Here is a 24,696-nt window from a genome sequence, read left to right as displayed (position 1 = left end):
TGTTTGAAGTTCTCTTTAAATATTGTGTAATATTTTAGTGGTCTTAATAGGCCCCTTCCAACCCTACTATTCTATGATTCTAAGTATATGCTACACCTGTTAAGAGCAGATGAAAGCTTCCTCTTTCAATATTAATTCTGATGATAAACTGAAAACCTGAATTAAGAATTAAGCTCAAGAAATCTTAATAATGTACTCAAGGTCCATTACAAGCAGTAGGGGTTAGAGATACCTAGCATTCTCTGGATTATACTCACAATGATTTGTTTTGCATGCAGACTAGGAGAAGACGGAAGAACACATGAAATCAGGGCAATGGAATTAAGTCAGACCCATTTTTGTATTATATTCAAGATGAAGCTATAGGATCACTAAGAGAAGCATCGTATTCTATGCTGCACTGAGCAAATCAGTGGGTTTTAATGACAAATCCAGAACCAACTTCAACTGGGAGATTGCCTATTCTACATTAAGAAAAACAGCAGTTGGAGATCTATTTCTAGCTCACTGAGTACTATAGGAGAGATTATACAATTAAAGTAAACCCTAATGATTCCATAGCTGAATTAAGATTTCTGCTCATATTTATGATTTCTTGTAAAAGGTATGTGATTTCTCTTCTTAGGTCCACAATAAGACACACAATATCCTTTTTCAAAGTACTTTAATTTGTCTCTCCACTCCTTACATTTTAGAGCACAAGTAGCTCTCTCTGGGGGCAACTAAAATGTCATTGTACTAGTCAGCATCCTAGGACAATATCAAACCATGTGCTTTTCTCCTCCAATGGCTAATAGTTATTTACAGTACAAAGAACTGAATTTATGGCCAGCCACGTGCCTTTGGTAAGTTAATTTATGGTGAGATTGTATTTTTTGAAATAAAAAAGCACATATTAGATTCATTTCCAACTTTAGTTTTTTGTTTTAAACAAATACTTTCTAAATAAAATATTTGAGCAGTTACCACTCTAGAGTGGTGGTATAATGAACTTTCAACACAAGGGTAAAATTTATAGAAATTTCCTAAAGACTCCTATGTGCCTCAGTACATGGTACATTTGTATCTCCCAGTAAATGTCCAAATCTGCAGAAGTCGATGTTCTCAAAAAAATTTCTGAAGAAAATGAAAGTTGATAAATATTTAAGTAAAAAATTCTTAACAGTACATACTAACAATTCATTTAAAAAACTGGCGTTCTTCCCATTTGAGACGTTTTTTTCGTGGCTGCACAAAATCATCATCTGAGTCATCTGTTACATCTGGACTATCTCTATCAGCACGGCAATAAGGCTGGGCAGGGAATTTTCTGTCAGGAAAAAGGTTCTTCAGAAGTTCCTCAAAGTAGGCTTCCAGTTTCATGCCAGCATCAGCCACTTCTGAATCAGGCTGTTGGGGAAATTAAACATGCTAGTGTGTCATAGGTTTTATATTTGCAGTACCAAAATATAAAAATAATTTTTAAAATGAAATGAAAAAGCCACTGAAAGACAACATTAGCACACTTATAAATGAACTTAAGACACTAGCCCAAATACCTCCCAGAGACTGTAGTTCAATAAAATGAACTACATTAGAGTTCTAGAGATTGTAGAGATTTACAAGATTGTAGTTCAATAAAATGTGTCTCTAAAAATAAATTAATAAAAGAAATTCAAGGGCACAGTCAACATTTCCATTAGCAAATCAAAACACGATGTGACTACAGTACCATTGTCAGTATCATTTATACTATAAAACTGGTATGTAAGATTATATTAGCACCTTAGTTAGTCCACTGGGATTTCCTATCACTTCTTGGCTAAGAGAGAGCTTGTTCACACATAGTGGCTTATGGTGGAAGAAGAAACCATAATGCGCCAAAGTATAGTATCGATCCTGTTGATGCTAGGCAGATGTCATTTCTCTCTCTGATACAGATATTCCTTACCACTACTAAATGTAGTTGTTGAAAGAAAGTTTATATGAGTCAGCTATTACCTAATATTATAAGTCAACTCCAGTGCTGGACAGTCATTACGAAAGGAGACCTATAATTATATTCTGTATATATAGTCTTCATATTCTGCTGCATGGGTCTGCAACTATTATGGTACCCAAAGTTCTATTCCCCAACAACGTTACTTTCCTAGGAACATATACACATGGATACAATGAAGTGTTTTCTAACCTCATTAAATTCAGCACAGTTTTGAAAGATCAGCCTGAAGTCAGCCACAACATCTTCTGGTTTTGTGTATAAAGGGTAATGCATTTGCAATCTATTCTTGATAGTTGATAAGTCCATTGGCTTTTTAATTATTTTGTAGTAGTCAGGCACCTAAAAGAAATAGATCATAGAAATTCTCAGATTTAATGTACTTTTACTAAAATGTAAATTTAGTGTACTTTTTTGTTGTATTCTCTGGGAAACAGAACATCTGAAGTGCAGATCTCACTCTGCTAAGCATGTAGAGAGATTTCTTCCTATTTTATTAATGAAAATAAGTTATACCAATTCAAGATAGCAAAACATACTGTGGATGGTCCCTAGCAGCATTTGCTTCAATAGCATGAAGTAACTGAATAAATGCATTTTAAAAAAGCATAGCTAGTTAAAGACAACTGTATTCAAATATGAGATTTAAATGACATGCTGCTTGATATCAAGCTGTTCTCTCATTTTCTGTCAGTGCTGAAATTATATGCTGCATTGAAATAGAGACTAGCTTACGTAGGGCGCAATCCTATGGCTGCTAGTCAGTGGCTAGATGGTCATAGGATTGGTCGGTTTCCGGGAACTGACCTCAGAGCTCGGGCTCCGAGGCTGGTTCCTGGAGAACTGCCTCCCTGCCCTCTCCCCCGCCGCCTCGTAGGTAGCACGGATTGTCCCCAAGCTCCATGTTCATAAGAGCAGCGTGGAGTGGGGCAAAAGGGGCTGTTCTTGGGGGTAGGGAGTGTGGAAGTGCCAGTACAATGCTTCCTATGCGTCGTCCGGCCTCCCCACCCTGTGCTTCGAGGTCCGTCTAGCCACGAATGCAGGGCGGCTGGAGCGTGGAGGAGAGGATTTCTTCTGCATTCTTCCTGCTGGGCGGCCGCCTCTCCACATAAGATTGCTCCCTTAACCAGTAATGAGTACTAACCTAACCCTTACAAAATACCAATGGCAAAAAATAAAGTGACAACCATACCGTGGGAGGGACTGGATCTTGAAAAGCAAGGCTCATTTCATGGCAGTAAAGGTACAGTAGTAATCTTTCACACTTCTGCACAACAGATGAGAAATAAGCACGGTTAACTCAGAACACCAACTTAAAGAAAAGCTAGAATAGCATTGTATTCTCTGAAAAACAAAGTCTCTACTATGACAGAGAACCTGCTGAAATGCTGGCACTGCTTGGTATCACCCCCACCCCTCTTCCCCTCACTGGACTATTTTTGCTGCCAATACATGATTTTCTAGAAGTATTGAGAAAGCTGACTCCGAACAATGTATGCATCCTTGCAATAATAGATCAGCATTAATCAGCATTTTTCCTAAAATTATGTAGAAATTGTGGATAAGGCAACTTGAATATTCCATACCTGATGCACATTTACTGGATCTTTATGAACCATTTTCCAAATAAAGCAAACTCAAGAAAGATATTAAAAGTAATCTGCCAGAGGAAAACACAAGTCCAATTCCAAGTGCAGTTTAAACACAAGAGGAGTGTCATGCATCTCATGTATCCATAATTCACTTTTTAAAAGAATGACCCAACTAAATGATAACATTAATCTGGTACAATGAAGAGGCTGTGTTCATGAAGTATTAATACAGGCTCATTGTATTAATACCTGAAATTTCTAGAATCAAAAATGCAAATGTACATGACCAGAGCAGATACACAAGTGCAAGGTGTCTTTTGGATATAGTCTCAGGTTCTCAGTAGTTAGTAACAAATCACTGACATATTTTTTAACCAACAAACCATTTTTCAAGAAGAATTCACAATTACTATGTTCTCACCCTCCGATCTATGGGTGCCAACCCCACATTGCTTTCCAGTTTTCTTTTTTCTTCAGACATATGACTTAAGCCATCACAATCATATTCTACTTCTGGTTTAGACAAATCACGGCAGAATGTGCATATCCATTCTCCGCTAAACAAAGGAGAAGACAGACAGGCATCAATCTATATTCCTGGGTTCTGAATGCTTCTAGGCAAACTCTTTCATCTATGTTTTATAATGAGTTTTAGAAAAAGATACCAAGGCGGAGCTGAATCCAAGAGGCATTCCTTCTTTCTGCAATTTTTAAATTTCTTCACTCAAACAGTGTGTGTTATCTCATGATCAAAAAGAGAATTCCAGATTGCAGATGAGCAGTTAAAAGGGATGACAGGTGAATGAGGCTCTACTGAAATTGTCCTTTGTTGATGGGCAAAACAATTTTAGAGTGGAGTGGACTTGCTCAGCCATTAAAATCCCCTCTTCACATGAAGAAAGTGCAGGACACAAATGGGCAGATTGGCCTGTCTGCCAGCTGATTACCCCATCTGATTTTGGCCAGCTTTATGTGAGGATGGGAGAGGAAGACAAACTGTAGAGAGCCTTCCCCATTCTGGTGCTCTCCAAGTGTTTTGCATTTTAACTCCCATCAGCTCCAGCCATCATTGCCTGTTGTCAGGAATGCTGGAAGCTGCAGTCCAAAAGATCTGGAAGGCACCAGGACCACTGGAACAGAACAGCTTTCTGTGTGACAGCCTAACAATATTCTAGGCACTTTTGTTGTAGAAAGGGATACCCCATGTTTATTTACACTTTAAAAACTGATCACCAAAGCAACAAGAAAGAATAGTGCTATAGGGATGGGGATGTGAATTGCTGGGAGGCCTCTCCTTGAGGACTGAGGGAACATACTTGGCCATTCTCCACTGACTCCAACAAGTGTCCCTCCAGCAAAACTATGTTCTCACACCTGCTCCTTCAACAAGCAGCGGATGGAGCGTTGGCTACTGCTATGTACTACAATTGCAGGCCCTGTCTGAAAAAAGCACTAGAGATCATGGGTATCTTCTGGATTCAAAATAGGAAGTAAGTGGGGAAGCCTGACCACAGTCCTTGACACTGAGCTAAGGAAGAGAGCCCCTACAATTAGCAGCATTGGATGGCAGAGCACAGGAAACAAATACTTCCCTCCAAAGAGGGTGCAAAATGTCTAACCTCAGCCTTTATTATTTGGCTATTTCTTTGTTTGGTTTTAATTTTTGTGAACCGCCAAGAGAGCTTCGGCTATTGGGCAGTATAGAAATAAATAAATAAATAAATAAATAGCCACATCATACTTGATACTACAAAAAAGACAGTTTTGACATTTAAGAAGGATTGTGACAGCATAACAATATTCTAGTCAGTTTTGTTGTATGGTAATACAATACCCCATGTTTATTAACACTTTAAAGACCTTCTTCTTATAAATATCAAAAGTGGTGTAACATACAACAAAAAGATATTTTACTGTTACGTTGCACTTAAAATAAGAACAAATGTGGCACTACAATATCAATAGCACTCATCAATCTAAATAAATACTAACAAGAACCTCACCAGTGACACTCTGGCAAGGCCCAGTAGAACAAGAAAGCCTTTTCCAATTGCCATGGAGCCCTTCCTAGAAAGCACATTCCACAGCTCTAGCACAAGAGTAGACCTCTTTCTATTGCTTCACACATCCACAGACTATACTTCAGACTGACAGCTCTTGTTTAGCTTTATAACCACACTTCAGTGAAAATTAGGCTAAGCCTCACTGCATGAGAGCTGGGGAGGATGATTACCCAATGGTAGAAGGTACGATAAATGGTTGGAGTACGACTGAGTGACCCGACACCATTCAGGATGAGAGCTTCGATGGTGAGGGGAGGGCTGAGTCCCCTAAATGAGGTAGGGGGCTGATTGTGCTGCTCCAAGTAAGAGGAGGGGTGAAGTAGAAGATTGATATTGGCTGCCAAGAGATATGTGTGTTCTGAACCAGTGCTGACAAAAGCAAATCTGATGTGATTAATGGTTGGCTTTGATCATTGGTGGAGGATTATGGAATATATGTGATTTCAATGTATGAACTGTGTGTGGGAAATGATTTTATCTTGAATGTAAGAAGAGTATTAGAGACAAATAGGTTAAGTGACATGAGATTGGTTAGGATGTCTATGAGTGATGCTGAAGTACATATGGAGGAGGGGCACCAGTCCCTGTTGTTTGGGACAGAAGGCAATATAGTGTGAAGGAGTCAGCTCTTTGTTGAGGGTGGAGCGATTACTAGTGTTTACACATTGTTGCTCTCCTTGGCCCTTCCTCTAGCTCTTGTATACTTGATTGCTCTACCACTGTGCTTTCCAGTCTGGTGCTGCTGCTACTTAATGCCAGGTTGATATACAATACATCCTTACTCATCTATGATTTAATCATGGATGAGGGAGCTGAGGTAGCATGTATTACCAAGAGCTTGGTGGTGTGGATCTAGCCCAGCTTTGCCTGCCTGGATATTTGGTGCAGCCTCAACATAGGCAGGGATCGTGTGCATGCACGCGCATGTGTGTCTTGCCATGGTCTATCGGTTTCTATCTCTCTCACCAGGAGGCTTGCATCTGATGTTGGGCCACTGCAACAGATTAGGGGTAGTGTTGTGCTTAACAGCTTCCCTGACCAAGTGGGCTGAGGTGATCTTGAGTGTGGTGCTGCAGGAACCTAGGACCTTGGTACTGGGTGACGTCAACATTCATGCCGAGGCTGCCTCTAATACGCTGGCTTGGGACTTCATGGTCTCTATAGCACCCATAGGGCTGTCTCAAGTTGCCATTGGCCCAACACACAGAGCAGGACATAGTTTCAATTTGGTCTTTGCTCTGGGAGGGGAAATGGGTGGTCTGGAAATAGGTTGTGTTTCTACAACACCATTGTCGTGATCCGATCACTTCCTGGTTAGATTTGGCCTCACAGTGACAAGTGTCTCCTGCAGGGCTGAGGGACCTATTTGAAAGGTCTGCTCCCAGAGACTAATGCAATCTGATGCACTCCTGAATGCCCTGGGGGATTTTCCAGTGGATAGAGCTGGCGATCTGTCAAGGCCCCAGTCTTGCTCTGGAATTTAGAGATGTGTCGGACCATTGACACAATTGGTCCTGAGTGCTCTCTCCGATGCTGCAGAGTTCTTGCGGCTCCCTGTTAAACCAGAGAGCTGTGGATGATGAAATAAGCCAGACGACAACTAGAATGCAAATGGCACAAGACTTATAATGAAGCCAACTGAACATGTGCTAGGAGAACATAATTGTTCCTACTTCATGGTCATGAGGACAGCAAAAAAGCTGTATTTTGCTGCATCCATTGCATCCTCTAGTAGTTGTCCAGTAGAGCTCTTCAGAGTTGTCCAGGGTTTGTTGACTCCTGCTCCAGTAAATGAGGCCTGGACCCAGTGAAGACCTGTTCTGATTTGTTTTCCAGGCACTTGGAGGATAAAATCGCTTACCTCCAAAATGAGCTTGACACCATTTATTGTTACAGGTCCTGTTGAGGCACCTAATGCACAGTCTCATCCTGTGTTGTGGGATCAGTTTCAGTTGCTGTGGCCCAATGACACAGACAAGGTGCTTGCAGCATTGGTTCCAATTATATTCCCTCTTGACCCTTATCCTTCATGGCCAATTAAAGCTACCCAAGGGGGTGTGACTGGGTGGATCCAAGGTGTGGTTAATGCAGTTATACGAGGGAGTGGTGCCTACTGCCTTAAAAAAGGAAGCAGTACAGCCATTCATAAAGAAGCAACTACAGTTCCCCAAATTCCCCTTTTAGGGGAGGTAAAGAAAAGGTTCTGGCAGCGCAACTGCAGATGTTCTTGGTTGAAACCAAATATCTAGACCTATATCAATCTGGGTAGACGTCTGGCTTTGGGACAGAATCAGTTGTCCTGATGGATGTTCTGTATCAGGTGTGAGACACTATTACTCCTGCTGGATCTTTCATTAGCTTTTGATACCATCGACCATGGTATCTTCCTGGATAGATTCCACTGGTTTGGGGCACTGTACTTCTGTGGTTCCGCACCTACCTATGGGATTTCTTAAAGTGACACTGGGTGACTGTTGCTCAGAACCATGACAGTTGGACTGTGGGTTTCTGCAGGGTACCACATGTTCCCTGTGCTATTTAACATCTACATGAAGCCATTGGGAGTGGTCACTAAGGGATTTCTAGTATGGCTGGTGACACTCAACTCTATTTCTCTATAACATCTGAATCAGGCGTGGCTGTTGGGAGTCCTTAGTCAGAGCCTGGACACAGAGCCAAAAGGACACGGGATGAGAGCCAATAAACTAGGTCTGAATCCCGGAAAGGTGGAGGCCTTATGGATGAATAGTTCTTGGGTCTGGGAGACTGGTCAGCAACCTGTTTTGGACAGGGCTGCACTCCCTCTGAATATTCATAGCCTTGGGTAACTCCTGGATTCATCACTTGTGGCTCTGATGACCTTGGTGACTAGGAGTGCCTTTTCGGCTGGTATGCCTCCTACAACTGCTCCTAGGTAGAGATAACCTTACCACAATAGTCCCTGCATTGGTAACCTCAAAATTGGATTACTGCAATTTGCTCTATGTGGGGCTTCCCCTGAGCTTGGTCTGGAAGCTGCTGGCAGAAAATGCAGTGGCTTGGTCGCTATGTGGAGAAACATATTACCAACATACAGAACTTCTGCTGAAAGAGTTGCACTGGCTGTCTATACACTACAAAGCCAAGTTTAAGGTGTTCGAATTAGTATACATGACTAGGGTAAACAACTTAGGACCAGGTTACATGACAGCCTGCCTCGTTCCTTACTTCCCACTGTCTTTGATCTCTATGGAAGACCCTTCTGGTGCTTTTGCATGCTCCTTGGATCAATCTGGCAGCCATTCAGGAAAGGCCATTTAGTGTAGTTGCTCTGGGCCACTAAAATACTTCGCACATGGAATTAAGATATCTGCCAACAACTGCAAGTTTTAGGTGCATGCTGAAAACAGTGAGTTTTTCTTGAACAAGTACACTGCTGGTTACTGTTTTAGATATGTATATGATGGAAATATTTTTGATTATTCTTATATTCTATTTTACTGTATTTGTGATGCTGTTCTTTACTGTATGCTGCTTTGGTAATTTTTTTGTTAAATGATATATCAATGTATTGAATGAATGAATGAATGGATGGATGGAGAGAGCAATCCTATGGCATCTAGACAGTTCTTGCAGGGCCATAGGATAATTTGGATTCCTGGATCTGAGGTCAGAGACAGCAACCTCAGACCCAGGAGTCCAAGCTCCCCACTCCCTCGCAGCCGGTGTGGAGAGAACTGTGCCGGCGACCTTGGAGAGGAGGGAAAGGGGGCAGTTCTGTGGGCGGGGAGGGGCTATCCCCAGCCTTCCCCAACCTGCTTCCCACCACCTCCACAGAGCCCTAGCTCAATGGGCAGAAATGCCCATCCAACAAAAATGCAGAGTGGGAGAAGCACGGAGGCAATGATAGGCTCCATGCTCCTCCCACTCTGCATAGGATTCCCAACAGCCTCTTGGGTTCGGAGGTTGATGGGAATCCCGATAGGATTGCGCCTTTTATGACCATAACCATAACCATAAAATGACTTATTTCAAAGAAAGTCTGAGCTCACTCCAGTCTTATGGATTTTACCTTGGAAAATTCCTGAGTGTGGGAACATGACAAGAAAGGTGGAACACTTTAGGACATTTATCACAACACAAGAGCTCTCCTCCATTTTGACATACTGCACACCAGTCCTCATTTGGGTCATCATCTTTCCTGCTGTCTCCAACATGAGGAGCCCCTATCCATGCTGCCTTGCCATTCGATGGTTGGTCACCTGTACTGTCTGGTGCTTCAGTTCTCAAGACTGTTGCTTCAGAGGAGCGATTGTTATTCAACAACATTGAGGTAAGCAAAGTTCTTCGAAATCTAGACTGTAGGCAAAAGAAAAAAAAATGCCTAGTTCGACAAAAATGGAACATTATTATTTTTATTTATGCATACACACACATACTCGTACCTCTTAAGTGCAATTATGTTCTAGCTAACTGAATCAACTACTATAACTGGATGAACATATGGCTTTAGAAAGAACCTTTAACATTAAAAAAAACCCTTGACCATTTTGACCTTGAGTGCAAAAGAGCAGATAGCATGGGTGCTACATGATTTTCTTAAGATCAAAATGAAGAGCTTAATTCTCACTAGACACTTTTCTTTGTGGTTTAACCTAAAACAAATCCTTAGCAGAAACTTAGCAATTTAGTCAATTTCCAGATAAATGTAGTTACCCTCCCATATTCAGACTATTTTTTAGAACTGTAATTACATTTTGATTGCGGGATTCTTCATCTGTTTCTTGCTTCACTATTACAACTGGGAAATCATAGTTCTCACTTGGCATGCCAGACTCTTGTTTTATTCTGATAGGCTCCAACATGACCACAGGGACTCTTTGGGTTGAATCAGCACCTGAAGGTCTGCTAGAGGAGCCTGAGCTGTAAAAGAAAGAAGAAGTCGGGGAAAAGGAGGTAAGAATAAACAAGATCAAAATGAAACTGTTGTGACATGTTCTGGATCATCTGAAGCAGGGCAAAACAGCACTTGCATTCAGGTATCATTCTTCGATGATGTTTGTGAGAATCAGCCTGTGCTTTGATTTTTCCATGTTTCATTGTTCAAAGTTTGTGCTTCAGCCATGACTATACATAAAGCCTGATTAAAAAACACGCTGAAAACAGTGCTTCAAGTAGGAAGTTACCAGAAAAATTAAATGCTTCTTCACGAATTTCAGTTACAAAATTAAAGGGGATTGGACTACTGTTCATATGTGAGATATATGAAACATATAAGCAGGCCTCAGAGAATGTTTGGGTCCTCAGTAAAATGAGGGCCAGAGCCTTAGCCACTGCCTCCTCCAGGAGCACAAGCTTCACCCCTTGCCTTGATCCTGGCTGAACGTTTTTTCAACCAGAGGACCAGAAAAGGTACATGTGCGTGCCGGAGGTGAGTGGGTGGGAATTACATACAAGCTACAGCATATAAAAGCATCTAAGCACTGATGGTATCCTGAGTCAGACTTTTTGTTTCACACTCTAGGATGGTGTTGTGGTTGTTTTTTGGCCGTCCTTGCATCAAGGTAATTTATATACAACGAATTGATTTGCTTTCAACATCTCAAAATGATAAAATGTTATTATCTCCCATCGTCTGTCAATATCTATTTCCACGTTGCTTAGGTAAATCATGGTACCTCTTTTTTTCATCAGTATGAAGGAATAATGCAATGTAGTTGTATGTCCTAATTTGCTGGTGTTTATAAGTCTGGTCTTTTCAACCAATATGTTCTAATCTCCCATTAATATGCCAGCCTCCTGGGATATTTTTCCTGGAGACCAGGAAATTGAAAAATCCTATGTTCCCCAGACACTGTCTAGGGGACATAGGATTGTTCCCTCCATTAGATTTACAAAGCTGATTCCTCATTTCAGTAGGTACTTGGGATTTAAATCCAGACTGGCTATTTTTCACACAATCTGCTAAAGAAACCAATATGAGGTAGCCCAATCCATAGTGATACCCCATGATCTGTCATCCTGGTTCTTATTTTGAAAACTGCCTGGCTTTCTTACTTGAAAGATTGTCACTCATTAGAGAGGTACCATTTTTGCTATATTAGTTTTGACAGAAGTCTCATACTATTTATCTTCATGGCCACTATCCTGCATCACTTCTTCAATAACTGGAGTCTTTTTGTATTTTATGGTAAATTATACCCCTGCATACTTGGTCCTATCAACCTAGGCACCTTGACTAATTCTTTTAGCAGAAATTAAGCCTGGTTACCTCATGTTTCTATTTCAAGACCCACACCTGTCTATACACAAGTGATCAGCAGTTTTTCCTCCAGGTCAATGAACCAAATTTATTGGGATAATTTTTGAATTCATCTGTGCAGGTCCAATGCTTGTTAAGGAATACAATAAAATGTAATTCCAAGAGAAGTAAGCACACAATATCAGATGCATGTGAAGATGAATTATATTGATAAAACTATTGTAATACTAAATAAATGCAACTCAAAATTAACAATTTTAGCCTCTCATGGCTATTATAGTAAGACATGGTGACAGAGGTCCCCCATACACAAATGTAAGTGTCTTGTCAAATCTCTATTGCCTGAGAAAAAACCTCTTAATTGGCTAATTGACAAATGTTTTTTTTCAGGATCTACCTTTCTAACACAGTCTGCTTACCTGCCTCGGCTTCCAACACTAGAGGCACTGGGTGAACGAATTGGAGGATGGACACCAGAAACAGTAACCAGCCCTAAATCACCATGGGAAAAAAAATGAGAAACAACTAGTCTTGCCATAAACTGTATTTTTTATTTTAAATTCTTCCATAAGCTTCTGATAGTTTGATCTAAAGTACAGTTTAACATTATTTTAATTCCCCCCTGTAATACTGCAGAAGTAGAAATCATGAAAACCAAAAGGAAATTATGTGCATTGAGTCCCCAGGCTGTACTGGTAGGAAGATATGGGTACATATGTGAATGGGGATGAGAAATATTTTCTCTCAAGGGTTCACTCATGCTGCAAATTATATAATTTGGTTCCTAGTCCTGTATCTCTGTGAACCACCCAGACAGCTTCGGCTATTGGGCGGTGTAGAAATAAAATAAATAAATAAATAAATCTAGTTGATCCCATTAAAAATCTTAAGAATCCCCAATCATTTTTCTCCTTAAAACAAAACACATATTTGCAGCTGTCATGACTGCAGAAGATTGTAAAACCTCCAGTGGTCAAGGTGAGGGACTGCTCCACCCCTTGGACTGGGGCTCCCATTATAATCAACATGGTTGCTGGGTATGGAAGATTGTCCCTTCATCCTCCCAGCAAGAAAACACACTGTTTAGGGAGGCTGTGGGATTTCCTTCCTTGGAAGTGTTTAAGGAAAAGCCTGGACAGGAATATTAGGGCAAGCTATCCATTTTAATTGTATGATGTTAATTTTGTCTGTAGATCTCTAGTTTATTCTTTGATTATTTAACACATTAATTATTGTAATATTCTTTTCTTTGTCTTTTCTATTGTTCACCTTCAGTCTTTGATTTCTATTACTACTTCTGCTGCACAGCTCTTGGGTGGGCGGGGGTGGGCGGGTGTTGCTTCTCGTTATGATAATCTTTCTCCTATTTACTGTTTTTGCCTCAGCTGTCTGTTTCATCCCACATTCAATATGGGCTGCTTCTTCTGCCTGTTACATCTCCTGTTCAATATGGGCTGCGTAAAAGATACTTTTACTGCTTTTATGGTCTTGCTTCTTCCTGTTCTCTCATTTTTCTCCAATTCATTCTGGTTTATTAGTTGAACAAGTCACAGATCTCTATTTCGCTTACTCATTTACATCCACTCTCTTCTTGCTTTGCATTATTACAATTCTTTACTTTCTCACCTATGTCACACTGCTACATTCTCCTCTTTTAAAGAACTTCTTGAAACCTCTCTTCTCTATGGATTTCCTCTCCTGGCAACCAGCAAGAGCATCCATCTATAATAATTACGCTCTTTCCGTTCTATTACGTATTTTAATTACTGTTCCTCTTCTCATTTTTATCCGTTTTATTACATTGTAAGACTATTAGTACAATATTAGGAGCTATATAAATAATAAACAACAACCTGAAAGGCCTGGAGATGGCACGGATGAATTCGGGGACTGGACGGTTTTGCGTGAAGGAGGTTTGGGTTGGCTCTGCTCTACAATTCCCTCTCTCCTCCCAATGCTTTCCAGTGAAATACTTCCTGAACAGTCAATCTTAAAATAATGAGAGATGGTAAGGCAGTTAGATAGGAGAGAATCATGCTGACACCTTTCATTAACCACTAATTTTGAGACTTTAACAAGTAAAACAACAATGTACTATCAATGGCAATACAGCATACATATATGCTATAATTCCCTCAAATAGTCAAGATGGTGGCTCTGTGCTGACCAGTAAGGGAGTCTACATATACCCAGGTATGCAGAAAAATATTGGTTTTAATATTTTTAAAGGAAAACCCCTAAAAAAAGAAAAAGATGAAGGGTTGGATAGGTGCAAGCCCTCAATCTGTTGGATGGACATTAAAAGTGGGGGATGGGGAGGAGTTGGGGTCAAAGGATGCTTGCCCCCACCAGTTCCTTTAAGTTGTTAGGGGCTCTTCCCATCACATCTCAAAGGGTCTTTTCGAGGCATTTAATTACAATTGGAGGAAAAGCACTTCCTCTGGTCCTAATTATTCCCCACCCCACACCCCAAGAGACTCTAATCTGTGAAGAAGACACAGCCCCTAACAAGTAAGAGGATTTGGGGGGAGGGAGACACATCATTAGGCATGCATTCCCTGACCTGACACCAATCCCTCCTCCCCATACAATTTGCTTTGCCCACTTCTAAGTTGAAAGAGTCCCAGAGGAGAGATTCACTGGGATTTAATTGGAGGAAAAGCACTTTCCTAAGCATACACACCCTACTACCTTGGCTGCAGGTTGTTCTGTTGCGCTGCTAAACTGATTGGCACAAGACCCCAAAATTCTGTATTAGAAGGAATTATAATGCATATAGTGCTAAACAGTAAACATAGCTGTTTGGTTTCACAACTAATGCCAGTCCTTACAGCTTCACAATAACTCATTGTGTGAATAATCTTTGCACAAAAAATAAGCAAGCTGGCTATAGCTAGCTTCAAAGCTCCACTTAAGAGACAGCATATATGGAGAATACATGCACTCCCCAGGAGAAGAATTCATGTCCTGGTGAGGGAACAACTCTAGGCAAGAACAGATTCTACAAGTAAAAAACACTCTACCCTGGCTGGGCTCTTCTCTAATGTACCCCTTAGCTGAAGAAGTCAGTACAAAAAATAATTACCCACTAAACTCTGCCATGAGAACTTGCATGCACTACAAGGCTAGAAAACAGCCACATAAAAGACAGGCACTCAGTACCAAAAGAAAATAAGAGCCAACTGGTCACATCCTAGCCTACAATACTAACACAGGCCCCATAAGCTTCCACATAAGTAACTGTTGGAACATGACATACTAGGGAAATGACGTACTGTTGCTTTCTGGACTGAACTGTTTTACAGGTAAGCTGCCATGTTCCCTATCTGCCAAGAGAATGTATTTTTCACAAAAGTAATAAACCTAAAAATATGTTTCGTTATCTTCTTGTGAAACATAGCACAACATCCATCTTACATCAGGAAGAGAAGGAAGTGTATAGGAGCCACCCATTGTTGAAGTCAGATCGATCATAGGTGGAGCAAATGTCTTCCCATCATATCCAGCAGGGCTATTAATGGTGGGACTGGAGGGTGTTGATGTTGTACTGCTGGCATTTGAGGGAGCACCTGAAACATGTCCACTGTTGATTTGCCACTACAATTGAATGACAAGAATGTTAAGGAAAAATAGCTTATCATGTACATAGTAATAGAATACATTAAAACTGCAATGAGCAGTGTGGATCTGGTTTTTCATCATTTTGCAATGCTTTTTTAAATTCTAAGCTTGGCCTAAGAAGGCTCTGTAGGCCTGAGATGACAGCACATAATTAGGAAGAAATACTCCAAGATAATTTCAAGAACAAAATTGTCAATTGTTGAGTCGCTGTGAACACACAAGTTCATAGCTAAATCATGGTTTACATTTACATCTCTCTAATGGATATTGGCCTTTGAGAAGGACAGGAGATGTGTATCTTCAGTTTTTATTTTATGTGAAAAGGGAAATACTATTAATAAATGTTTCCTTTCCAATACTACTATTATTTTATTTTATTATTTAATTTCTATACTGCCCAATGGCTGAGGCTCTCTGGGCACTTCACAAAAATTAATGTTTAATTAATACTTTATTAATACTTCTGTCAAGAACAGTCTCCTCTCCCCTTCACTGGTATATAGAAAAAAGGCAGATTTGATATAGTTGAAAGTATTTCTCATTCATATTTTGAGATTTATATTATATACAGAAAAGTAACCTATTCATTGCTCATTTTAAGTTTTTGACCCTGGTAGGGCTTGGGCGGAGGTAAGGATATCAAGATTGTACCTGTTTGATAGCTTGCTGTGCCAAAAATGCCATCTGCAGTGGATTGGGCCTTACAGCTGAGTGTGGTATATTCTGGTTTTGAGGAAACCTCAATGGCTGAGCCAGAGGAACTGAGCCATTGGATTTGAGGTTGTGATTCTGAAAGTTAACTAAACGTGGAGGTGGCTGCTGGAAAGACAAAACAATCTTCTTAGTTAGTTGTCCACTAGTTAAGACAAATGTTTCCCCAGATTTTCAGAGAACACACACAAGTGAACACACATGGGATTCACTCTCAGCATAAAGCAAGGTATCTTTTGATAACTAACAGTTTCACAATCTGCTTAAACAGGAAAAGCTACACAGCAGTATGGCAAGAGATCTCTTTAAGAAGTCTATTAAATTTCTAGGAACTCTAGAGAAGGCACTGAATTCTTGGACAGATAAAAAGAACAATGGTGCTCATACAATATGTCGCTATAATTCTGTAAAATGCACAAACTGCTAATTCATAACAATGTCTTTAGTTGCTACCCTGCTGGCTTCAGCTTTCCCTCTGAACAAAGTACAAGCTGAGTGTCTTCTACTCTGGGACTTGCCCTAATTTACCTGAGGAGGTGGTGGTGGTGGTGGAGGAGTCTGGTGCATGGGCCCTGCAATTCTAGGATTTGGGAGCCCCACAGGACCTGCCCTCCGTTGAGCCTGCTGCCTCTGAGCGAGGACCTGCTGCTGCATGTGCTGAAGTCGCAGTTGAGCTAAACTGATCTGTGTTGGGAACTTGGATAGTTGATTTGAAGGTAAGCCACTTTGTGGCTGCATGTTTGGTTCCATCACAGGGCTTTTAGGCATGTGTGGTGGGAGCTCATTATCTTCAATGACCAAAGAACCTGGATAAAAATAATTATATTTACATGTTAAGTTTTTACTATTTATAACTTTCTTTCCTATTAGGTAATGTCTTTTGATAAACTATTCTTTCTGTCATAAGTGTCATTGCCAAGTGTCTAGACTAAAAATCCTTCTGTTACTTTGGAACTAAGTTGTTTATATATGCTTTTATTCAGTTGCCTAGACCAACACAAACATAGTCAGATATTGACCAAATATTTACAAACTGACAAGTATGCAATACTGCTTAATTTTGCATTTCAATAAACTCATGGCCACTTCACTATGACACATTTCCTACACAATGTCACTTTCATGTAGCTATGTCCTACAAATTAGGTTCACAGCCTTAAATCCTAAAAACTCCCATAAAATTAAAACATACAAAAAAAGGCTTAAACATACATATTTCAGGCTAAATAAAACTAATTCCAAATTTTATCAATGAAAAAACAATTCCTTTCTCAACATTTACAAATTAAACCTGTGCACTTTTCTATACATTTATATGTCAAACTATATAGTTTTTATGCCTTATACATTTGCTCACTAACTGATAAGCTAAAACTTTTAAGTCCAATTTTGCCCTTGAATATTGGTTTTATAGCTCTTCATTACTCAAATAATTCTTTGACCCAACTGATAGGGCCCCACAGTCCAATACACTTTTTTTAGATATTGTCCAGCTTACCTTGCCAATTAATTTTTTACTATCGGTTACCCAGAATTCATTGTGAACCTGCTTGTGTCATTTTGTGTCCTCTTGTTATGTCAGTGGTGGGAACATGTGCACCTCCAAATATTGTTGGACTGAAACTCACATCAGTCCTAGCTAGCATAGGCAATTGTGAGGGTTGATGGGAATTGCAGTCCAACAAAATCCAGAGGGCATATCCGGAGAGATGAGGATATTCCCCATCTCTGCTTTATAAAAATCACTATTATTATTTATCCACATCTCTAAATTCTTAATTATGCATCATTAAGCATTTTCAGTTTGTATTCATTTGGTATTTCATAAAAAATATTTCTTAGCTTGCTATGAGGGGGGTACGTTAGCAATTTCTAAGTAGCCTTCTTAGCAATGATAATAAAGTTAAATTACTTATTCTTTTGAAATCCATGATGTATACACAATCATGTGTGACAAGCACACTTATCCAATGTATGTATACATGTGCTGTGGGCACCTGCAGCCAACTGGGGCTTTCTGCCACACACACAAAAGCAAAGAAGATGTGTGCAAACAAAACACACACGAAGAACACACAATGCTCTGCAGAAGTGATATCTCCATGCAGGAATTCATATGAGCAGTGGTAGAGGTATAAAGGAAAATAGAACATAAATGGAACATGCATATCATTACTCTAAGGAGGATATTAAGTTCTCGGCAGAAGTGTTCCCTAAGCATCCCCAGAACATTTCTTAAAATAAATGACAACACTTAATTCATATGGTAAACACATTTTCTATCAACAGTTTCCACTAATAACAAAGTTGTAAATGGGAAATGAGTCATACCTAAATTGAAGATATTTTGGGCCCAGAAGCTAGGATCACAGTGAAACTGAATGGTGGTGTTAGACACTGGTAAGGCATCACATCTTGCTCTAAGGAGGTATCGTAACCGATATGTAATCTAAAACAAATCAAGAATGTTGTATAAAAGTTAAACTTCAAAGATTTTTCTGCAGGCCAGTGAATGCTATTATCTGGAAAAGGCTCTAAACACTCAAAGGATACGTTTTCCCATAAAAATATTTTAAAATGTTTTTACTAAACAAAAATATGAGTTTCCATTGATCAATGTAAACTCTCCTAGCACCAACATTTCATGGATTTCCACGATATATTCCCAGTATATTATATATTTTTGTGCAAATTCTGTAATTTGAAATATAAGACTCCATTCCACTAGCAGTAATCCCATAAAAATTCTTTCAGACTTGTGCATTAGCATAACAGGTAAGTACACTAACTACTCTTTGTGGCTTTTAGAATGCTCCCATGGTAGATATACCAACAACAGTATCAGGTTCAGAGATTAGCGTTCAGCAGACCCTACTGTAATAGTTCTTCCTTTCCTGCTAAGAGCCTTTTTTTCTCTTAGCATTGGCATTGTAATCAAATTGCCATGACTATGGCCACCCAAGATAAAAATGCTGAAGTTGTCTATCTTTACCAGGCGTTTGCTGTACAATAATGCTGTGCTGCTACCACTGGAGACTGCCCATTTAGAAAAGTTCATGACATGTTCCAGTTGCTTAGAAAGACCTGCCACTTCCTGTTGTTGCTGTAGAAGCTTTACCCGGTGTTCCTTAGCTAGACACTGCAAGAGAAAAAAAGAGACAAAGTCATGAGCTCTTTTGCTAATTCTTGCAGCAGATAAAGACTAACCTGTCGCTCTACTTGTGTGCATCTTCAAGAGATCAGACTCAAGAGAGCCTTGTGCCTTTTATATAGTATTAATATTCAAATACTCTTCTTACTATACCTTGTTAATACTTAGGCAGCCTTTGATGACTATTTCCTTTCTGCTTTGTAATAAAACTGAAATGACTGACTTGCATAACCCCAATTATACATCATGCACAAAGAAAATTATGTTGATAGCAATCAAGTATAATAAGAATTTGAATGAGGACATTTCTTCCTCCACAATTACGATTAAAATTAGGAGTTCAGCTTCTGATGCACATTTATCATGACTGAAGTTGCTTTTTTTGGTATGCATAAAGGTGAGTATTACACATATAAAAATTATGACCAAAGACCAGCCGATTGAAAAATAACATTCCCTACTTAAAAAGTCCAGGAAAAGGGGGAGATATGGTCGAAGTGACCATTTGACTGATGGATGCACTTTGAAAGAGCACTTCCCAAGGTAACAAGGTGTCTTAAACCCCTGATGATAGAATACTACATTACAGGAATGGGCCTCATCAAATGCTATTTCATCTCTTTGGTTCACTACCTGGAGTGTGATCAGGAGTAGGCCCTGAAGTTGAGTATCCCTCCAGGGAAAGTAACAAAGATGCATTTTATTCAATATTATATCTAAACACACAAGGGATCTCCTGCTTCACATACAGCTTTTAACTGCAGTGATGGGGGCAGTGGAGGGAGTATGTGAGTCTGAGGACTACTCCTAATCCTACTTAGGGTAGAATCTTAGGTGCTAAGTGTCTGTTGAGAGGAGCATGATTAATAACAGAAAACCAGGAGAGGAGGGAAAAGAAAATCAAGGAGAGGGGGGAATGGAATGGAGTAACCAGAAAAAGTTCATGATTGGCTGGATCAACAGCAGCACTAGACACTGCAATGTTTTGTTGCAGGTCCCACACGTTTTTAATATAAATGTCACATTATCTAAAATGATCACATGCCTAGTCTAAAAGGGTGTTTGCATGGTTACTACGCAAAGGTTCACATAGGAGATAACAAATAGCCCTGTAATATTTTTGAGAGGAAATGCCTCCCACATGGTATAAAAATATTTAAGTTGATGGAAGTCAAAAGAGAAATGTACTTAAAGCTATATCAATTTTTAGAAATTTTAATCCATGGTTTGAAATCTTTCAAAAGTTAAGACTGTTGTTTTGTAAATGCTAATTGCTTCAGGGCGCAATCCTAACCAGATAGGCATCTGCCTCCAAACTCGGAGGCAATTGCCTATCCAAAGCAGGGCAGGAGAAGCACGGAGGGGATCATTCCCTCCGCGCTTCTCCTGCCCTGCTTTTTTGGCTAGACACCAATTGCGGCTGTCTAGCTGTAGGAGCATGGAGCGGGGAAGGAGGCTGCTGTACAACACATTGGATGTGTGGTACACGCAGCTACACTCTCCCCACCCCGGAATGCCCCCAGCCATGCCCCTTTCCAGCCACTCCATGCTCCTCTTGTGAATGCAGAGGATGGGGCTGTTCTATGCTGCCTCCAAGGCAGCACGAAAGTGGGGGGAGGTCGGTTCTCTGGGAGCACAGGCTCTGAGGTTGGTTCCCAGAAAGCACCATATCCTATGGCCATCTAGCCGCTGTCTAATGGCCATAGGATTGTCCCCTTAAAGAACTTTAAGAGTATAACAGATGCACTCAGATGTATTTAGCAGAACATATTACCAAAGAATTTCAGGAAAATTATGTGCAACATATCAGAGAGGGTAACATTGCCTCTCAGGAGATTACAATTTACCTCAAGTTGATGCAGTAGAGCTTTCCCTTTTTTGTTTATTTCTACCATCAATGTGAAAATAGCAACTTTGATATCCTGTTCCACCAACTTTTGATTTCGATTCACTTCATGGATTCTATAAAATGTGAAAAATGTAGAAATACTATTTAATATATTCAACATGAAGAACTGGCAAAACAACTTAATCTAAAGAACCTGAACACGATCCAGCAAAGCTTAGTCATGAGTAAGCTCCACCGAAATCAATGGAACGAGACACTGATTTATTGGGATTTTGTTGTGACTAACTTTTGATATATTGTGCTCATTAGCTGCTTGAGTCTTTGGAAAAGCATTACAAATCAACATTAAGGAAAAAAAGTTTGACACTCCATCGATAGAAAACATTGACTGTACTAATCCAGCATTAGGGTTAAATGTATCCTGAGAAAGCCATATAAATGAAATAACTGGTGGAATTTATTAAGCATAACACCATTTGCCAATTTAAAAAATCATGCCTTTATTCTAGTAAAACAAAAAAGTTACACCTAAGTCATCAGGGTCAACAGTGCCCCAGAACATAAATTAATTTATTTGCAGCAAAAATTTTATGAGTATGGAGGGTGGAGCTTGAGGCTTATAGCAAATCACCTAAGGAAAAAGAAAGACAAGATGAGGATACATTGTTTATGTGATAAGAAAGGGGACCCTGCTATTCAACCCATCAAATCTGTGAGGAGTTTTGAGGTATTTATTCAAATTTGTATACCTTTTCCTCCCCTTCTGTAGCAGATATTGATGAATATTTGGATTCAGCATCTCTCCCATCATTGTCTGCCCCAGAAATACTAAATGCTCGGACTGACTTGGAGGAAATCCTAGATGTGCTAAAGAAATTGAAACTCAATAAAGCACCTGGGACGGATGGCTTTTCAGTTCTTTTTTAAAGCACTTCAAGGAATTGGTAACTCTCCATAAGGTTAATTTATTTAATGACATTCTCTGAGGAGATCCTTTACCCCAGACCTTGAGGCATTCTAAAATAGTGACCATCCCAAAACCATTTAAAGATCCTACACTAGTTGAATCCTATAGACCAATCGCATTATTGAATGTGGAATGTAAGGTTTTCACTGCTGTGACGGCTCCAAACAGGCTGGTTAAATGCACAGACTCAATCAAGGGTTTGATCAACTCTAGACCCAGGTGTACTAGGAAGTGATACCTTTGAGATGTTCACCCTATTGTGGGCTGCTCAGCTTCCAAACAATATACACATTTAAAAAGCCAATGTCCATTATACTTGAAAAAAACCATTGGCCATTGTTTGCATTTATATTTAGCGTAAGCTGCTCATATGAAATTGACAGTAAAGGATCAGGGCTATCTGTAAACATTAAGATCCTTGACTTTATTGATGAAAGTGACACCCCCGCCCCCCAGAAACCTTATTTCACTTCTGTGTTTCCAGGAGGCCAAGGAATAAAAGCACCCTTGTTCCATTTGTCCTTCTGGATAGGTTCACATAATCATTTCCAACCATGGTGGTTTAAATAACCCATGGTAGTTTAAATAAGCCGCCATGGTTTGCAACACATCCCTGTAACCCAACCCCTACTTGTAGGTTGTTGAGCTGTCCGGACTTGGCGAGGGTGGGTTGTTGGAGTGGCCTGTTTTAAGGTTGTGGATGGTTTGTTAACCATGCCAACAATCCACCCTCACTGGGTTCGGAAGACACGCCAATCTACCAGTGGGGGTTGGGCTACGGAATGGGCACCCAGCATGTGCTGCAAACCACAGTGGCTTATTTAAGCTACCATGGCTGAAAATGATCATGAGAACCAGGATTCTATCTACGGGCTAGAGCAACAGCTAACAATACAGCAGCTGCAATAATAAGGTTCTATTATACCAAAAGAGGTCAATTTGTCCCTGCTGCACTTCAAGTGTTTAAGGCTAAGTCACTTATGCAATTGACGTATGGCATTGCAATCTGGATCAAAGCTGTTAATTTTTCAATAGAATCTGTGCAGGCAGCTTTCATTCGCTCCATCCTTGGTCTTCCAAAATGTGTAGCAACCCCTGCTCTCTTGTTGGAAACTGGCCTACAGACAATCACCTCAAAAGCTTGGATTAGCGCGTTATATGTTTGGATCTGTTTGTACAGCCCTGGATCCTCAGGTTATTTATATAAGATATGCAATGACCATTATGTCTCTGTGGATGAAATTGCTCTGGAATAAGATCAATTCTCTGGTCTTATGCCCAGAGTCTGTACTAATGATGGAAGCTAAGCAGGCCAGAGCTCTTGTGTCTCAAAGGGTCAGGGATTATCTAAAAGCTTTAAGTTCTGCAGCGGATTGAACTTGCGCTCCTCTGGTTTTGGGTGCAAATCTGAGTTATAGGCTCGTGGACACGAAATATCTCTCAATCCTTAACATTCCCAAATATCGGCGTGCATTTACTTTAGCAAGATCGAATGTCTCACCCTCTGCTCAATTACAAGGGAGGTTTCAGAAAACCAGCCTTTTAGATCGTATATGCCCATGTGGAAGGAATGGAATCGAATCAGTTATTCATTTTTACTTTGCTGCTCCCTTTATATAGAGATTAGAGAGAAATTACTGCCTGATACTAGATCAGATATAAATGTACTTCTCTACTGTTTTAGGACAACAAAGGATAGGGATACAATCGAGGCTTTTGCTAAATTCTTCTTGAATGATATGAGAATAAGATCTCTTCAGAACTGATTTTACTGTATATTTCCTGAATGTGTTTGTAGACTCTTTGTATTTTTGTATGTTCAAAGTCTGGTCAGTGATTGTAATGATGATGATGATGATGATTCTATCTACACCGGGACCCAACAGGAAGCAGGGAAAACAATGCAGCACTGGTTGTTTCTCCCACGCTTGCTGGTCGTGCGACCAGGATCACCATAATTATCTGTGCCGTGGGTTGCCATGTTGTCCAAACCTGGCGCATGGCGCAGTTCATTTTCACCCACCCTACAACCAACGTCTTGCAGTATGGGTTGTAGGGTGGGTGAAATTAACTATGCCCACACCGCGTTTGGACGACATGGCAACCCAGGGCACAGGTAATTAGGGAAATCCTGGTTGCGTGACCGGTGTGCGCAGGAGTTGGGGGAACAACCGACGCTGCGCTGTTTTCCCTGCTGATCGTCCGAACTCACCCCTGGAATCCTCCCTCTCAATGACCAGGTTCATCCAATCACTGCAGCCCACAGTTGCTTATTTAAGCCACAGTGGGTTGCGGAGTATGCCGCCCACCCTTTCAATTATTCAGTCTGCAGTGGGTTGGCACTCTGGCTTATCGTGTTGTGAGAATCTGGCAAGGGTAAACAAACTTTGCATAATTCTAAAAGAGCCCATAATGTGAGGGTTGTTTAACCCTTGTATAAGCCACCCTGGTCGGGTTCGTACAATACAATAAATCACGGTGACCACCCACCATGGCTTGAATATTCAAAATGGGTGCCGGCAC

The 24,696-nt window shown here is 40.3% G+C and overlaps 1 protein-coding gene across 3 annotated transcripts in view; it reads right to left on the bottom strand.

The window, feature by feature from the left end:
• Positions 1–655: 655 nt before the first annotated feature.
• Positions 656–24,696, bottom strand: part of TRIM24 (tripartite motif containing 24) — an 86,626-nt gene continuing 62,585 nt past the window's right edge. Inside the window, exons 6-19 of one of the 3 annotated variants that reach the window (XM_084809528.1) lie at positions 21,205–21,319; positions 19,199–19,345; positions 18,538–18,655; positions 16,735–17,012; positions 16,147–16,314; positions 15,292–15,471; positions 13,728–13,863; positions 12,294–12,366; positions 10,367–10,535; positions 9,685–9,971; positions 3,992–4,127; positions 3,171–3,245; positions 2,171–2,320; positions 656–1,389 (exon numbers count right to left, since the gene is read on the bottom strand). In XM_084809528.1, coding sequence (XP_084665654.1) covers positions 1,180–1,389; positions 2,171–2,320; positions 3,171–3,245; positions 3,992–4,127; positions 9,685–9,971; positions 10,367–10,535; positions 12,294–12,366; positions 13,728–13,863; positions 15,292–15,471; positions 16,147–16,314; positions 16,735–17,012; positions 18,538–18,655; positions 19,199–19,345; positions 21,205–21,319 — 2,242 coding nt within the window. In that variant the 3' untranslated portion in view covers positions 656–1,179. Of the gene's footprint in view, positions 1,390–2,170; positions 2,321–3,170; positions 3,246–3,905; positions 4,128–9,684; positions 9,972–10,366; positions 10,536–12,293; positions 12,367–13,727; positions 13,864–15,291; positions 15,472–16,146; positions 16,315–16,734; positions 17,013–18,537; positions 18,656–19,198; positions 19,346–21,204; positions 21,320–24,696 lie in introns of those variants that run through there. The other 2 variants (XM_084809527.1, XM_084809529.1) reach the window with 2 other exon arrangements.

Source organism: Heloderma suspectum, chromosome 7 (genome assembly GCF_057233095.1).
Source record: "Heloderma suspectum isolate Gila_16-S chromosome 7, 16-S_ref, whole genome shotgun sequence".
Classification (NCBI taxonomy): Eukaryota; Metazoa; Chordata; class Lepidosauria; order Squamata; family Helodermatidae; genus Heloderma; species Heloderma suspectum.
The sequence above is the reverse complement of the archived record's forward strand: the minus strand, read 5'-3'. Positions and strand labels throughout refer to the sequence as shown.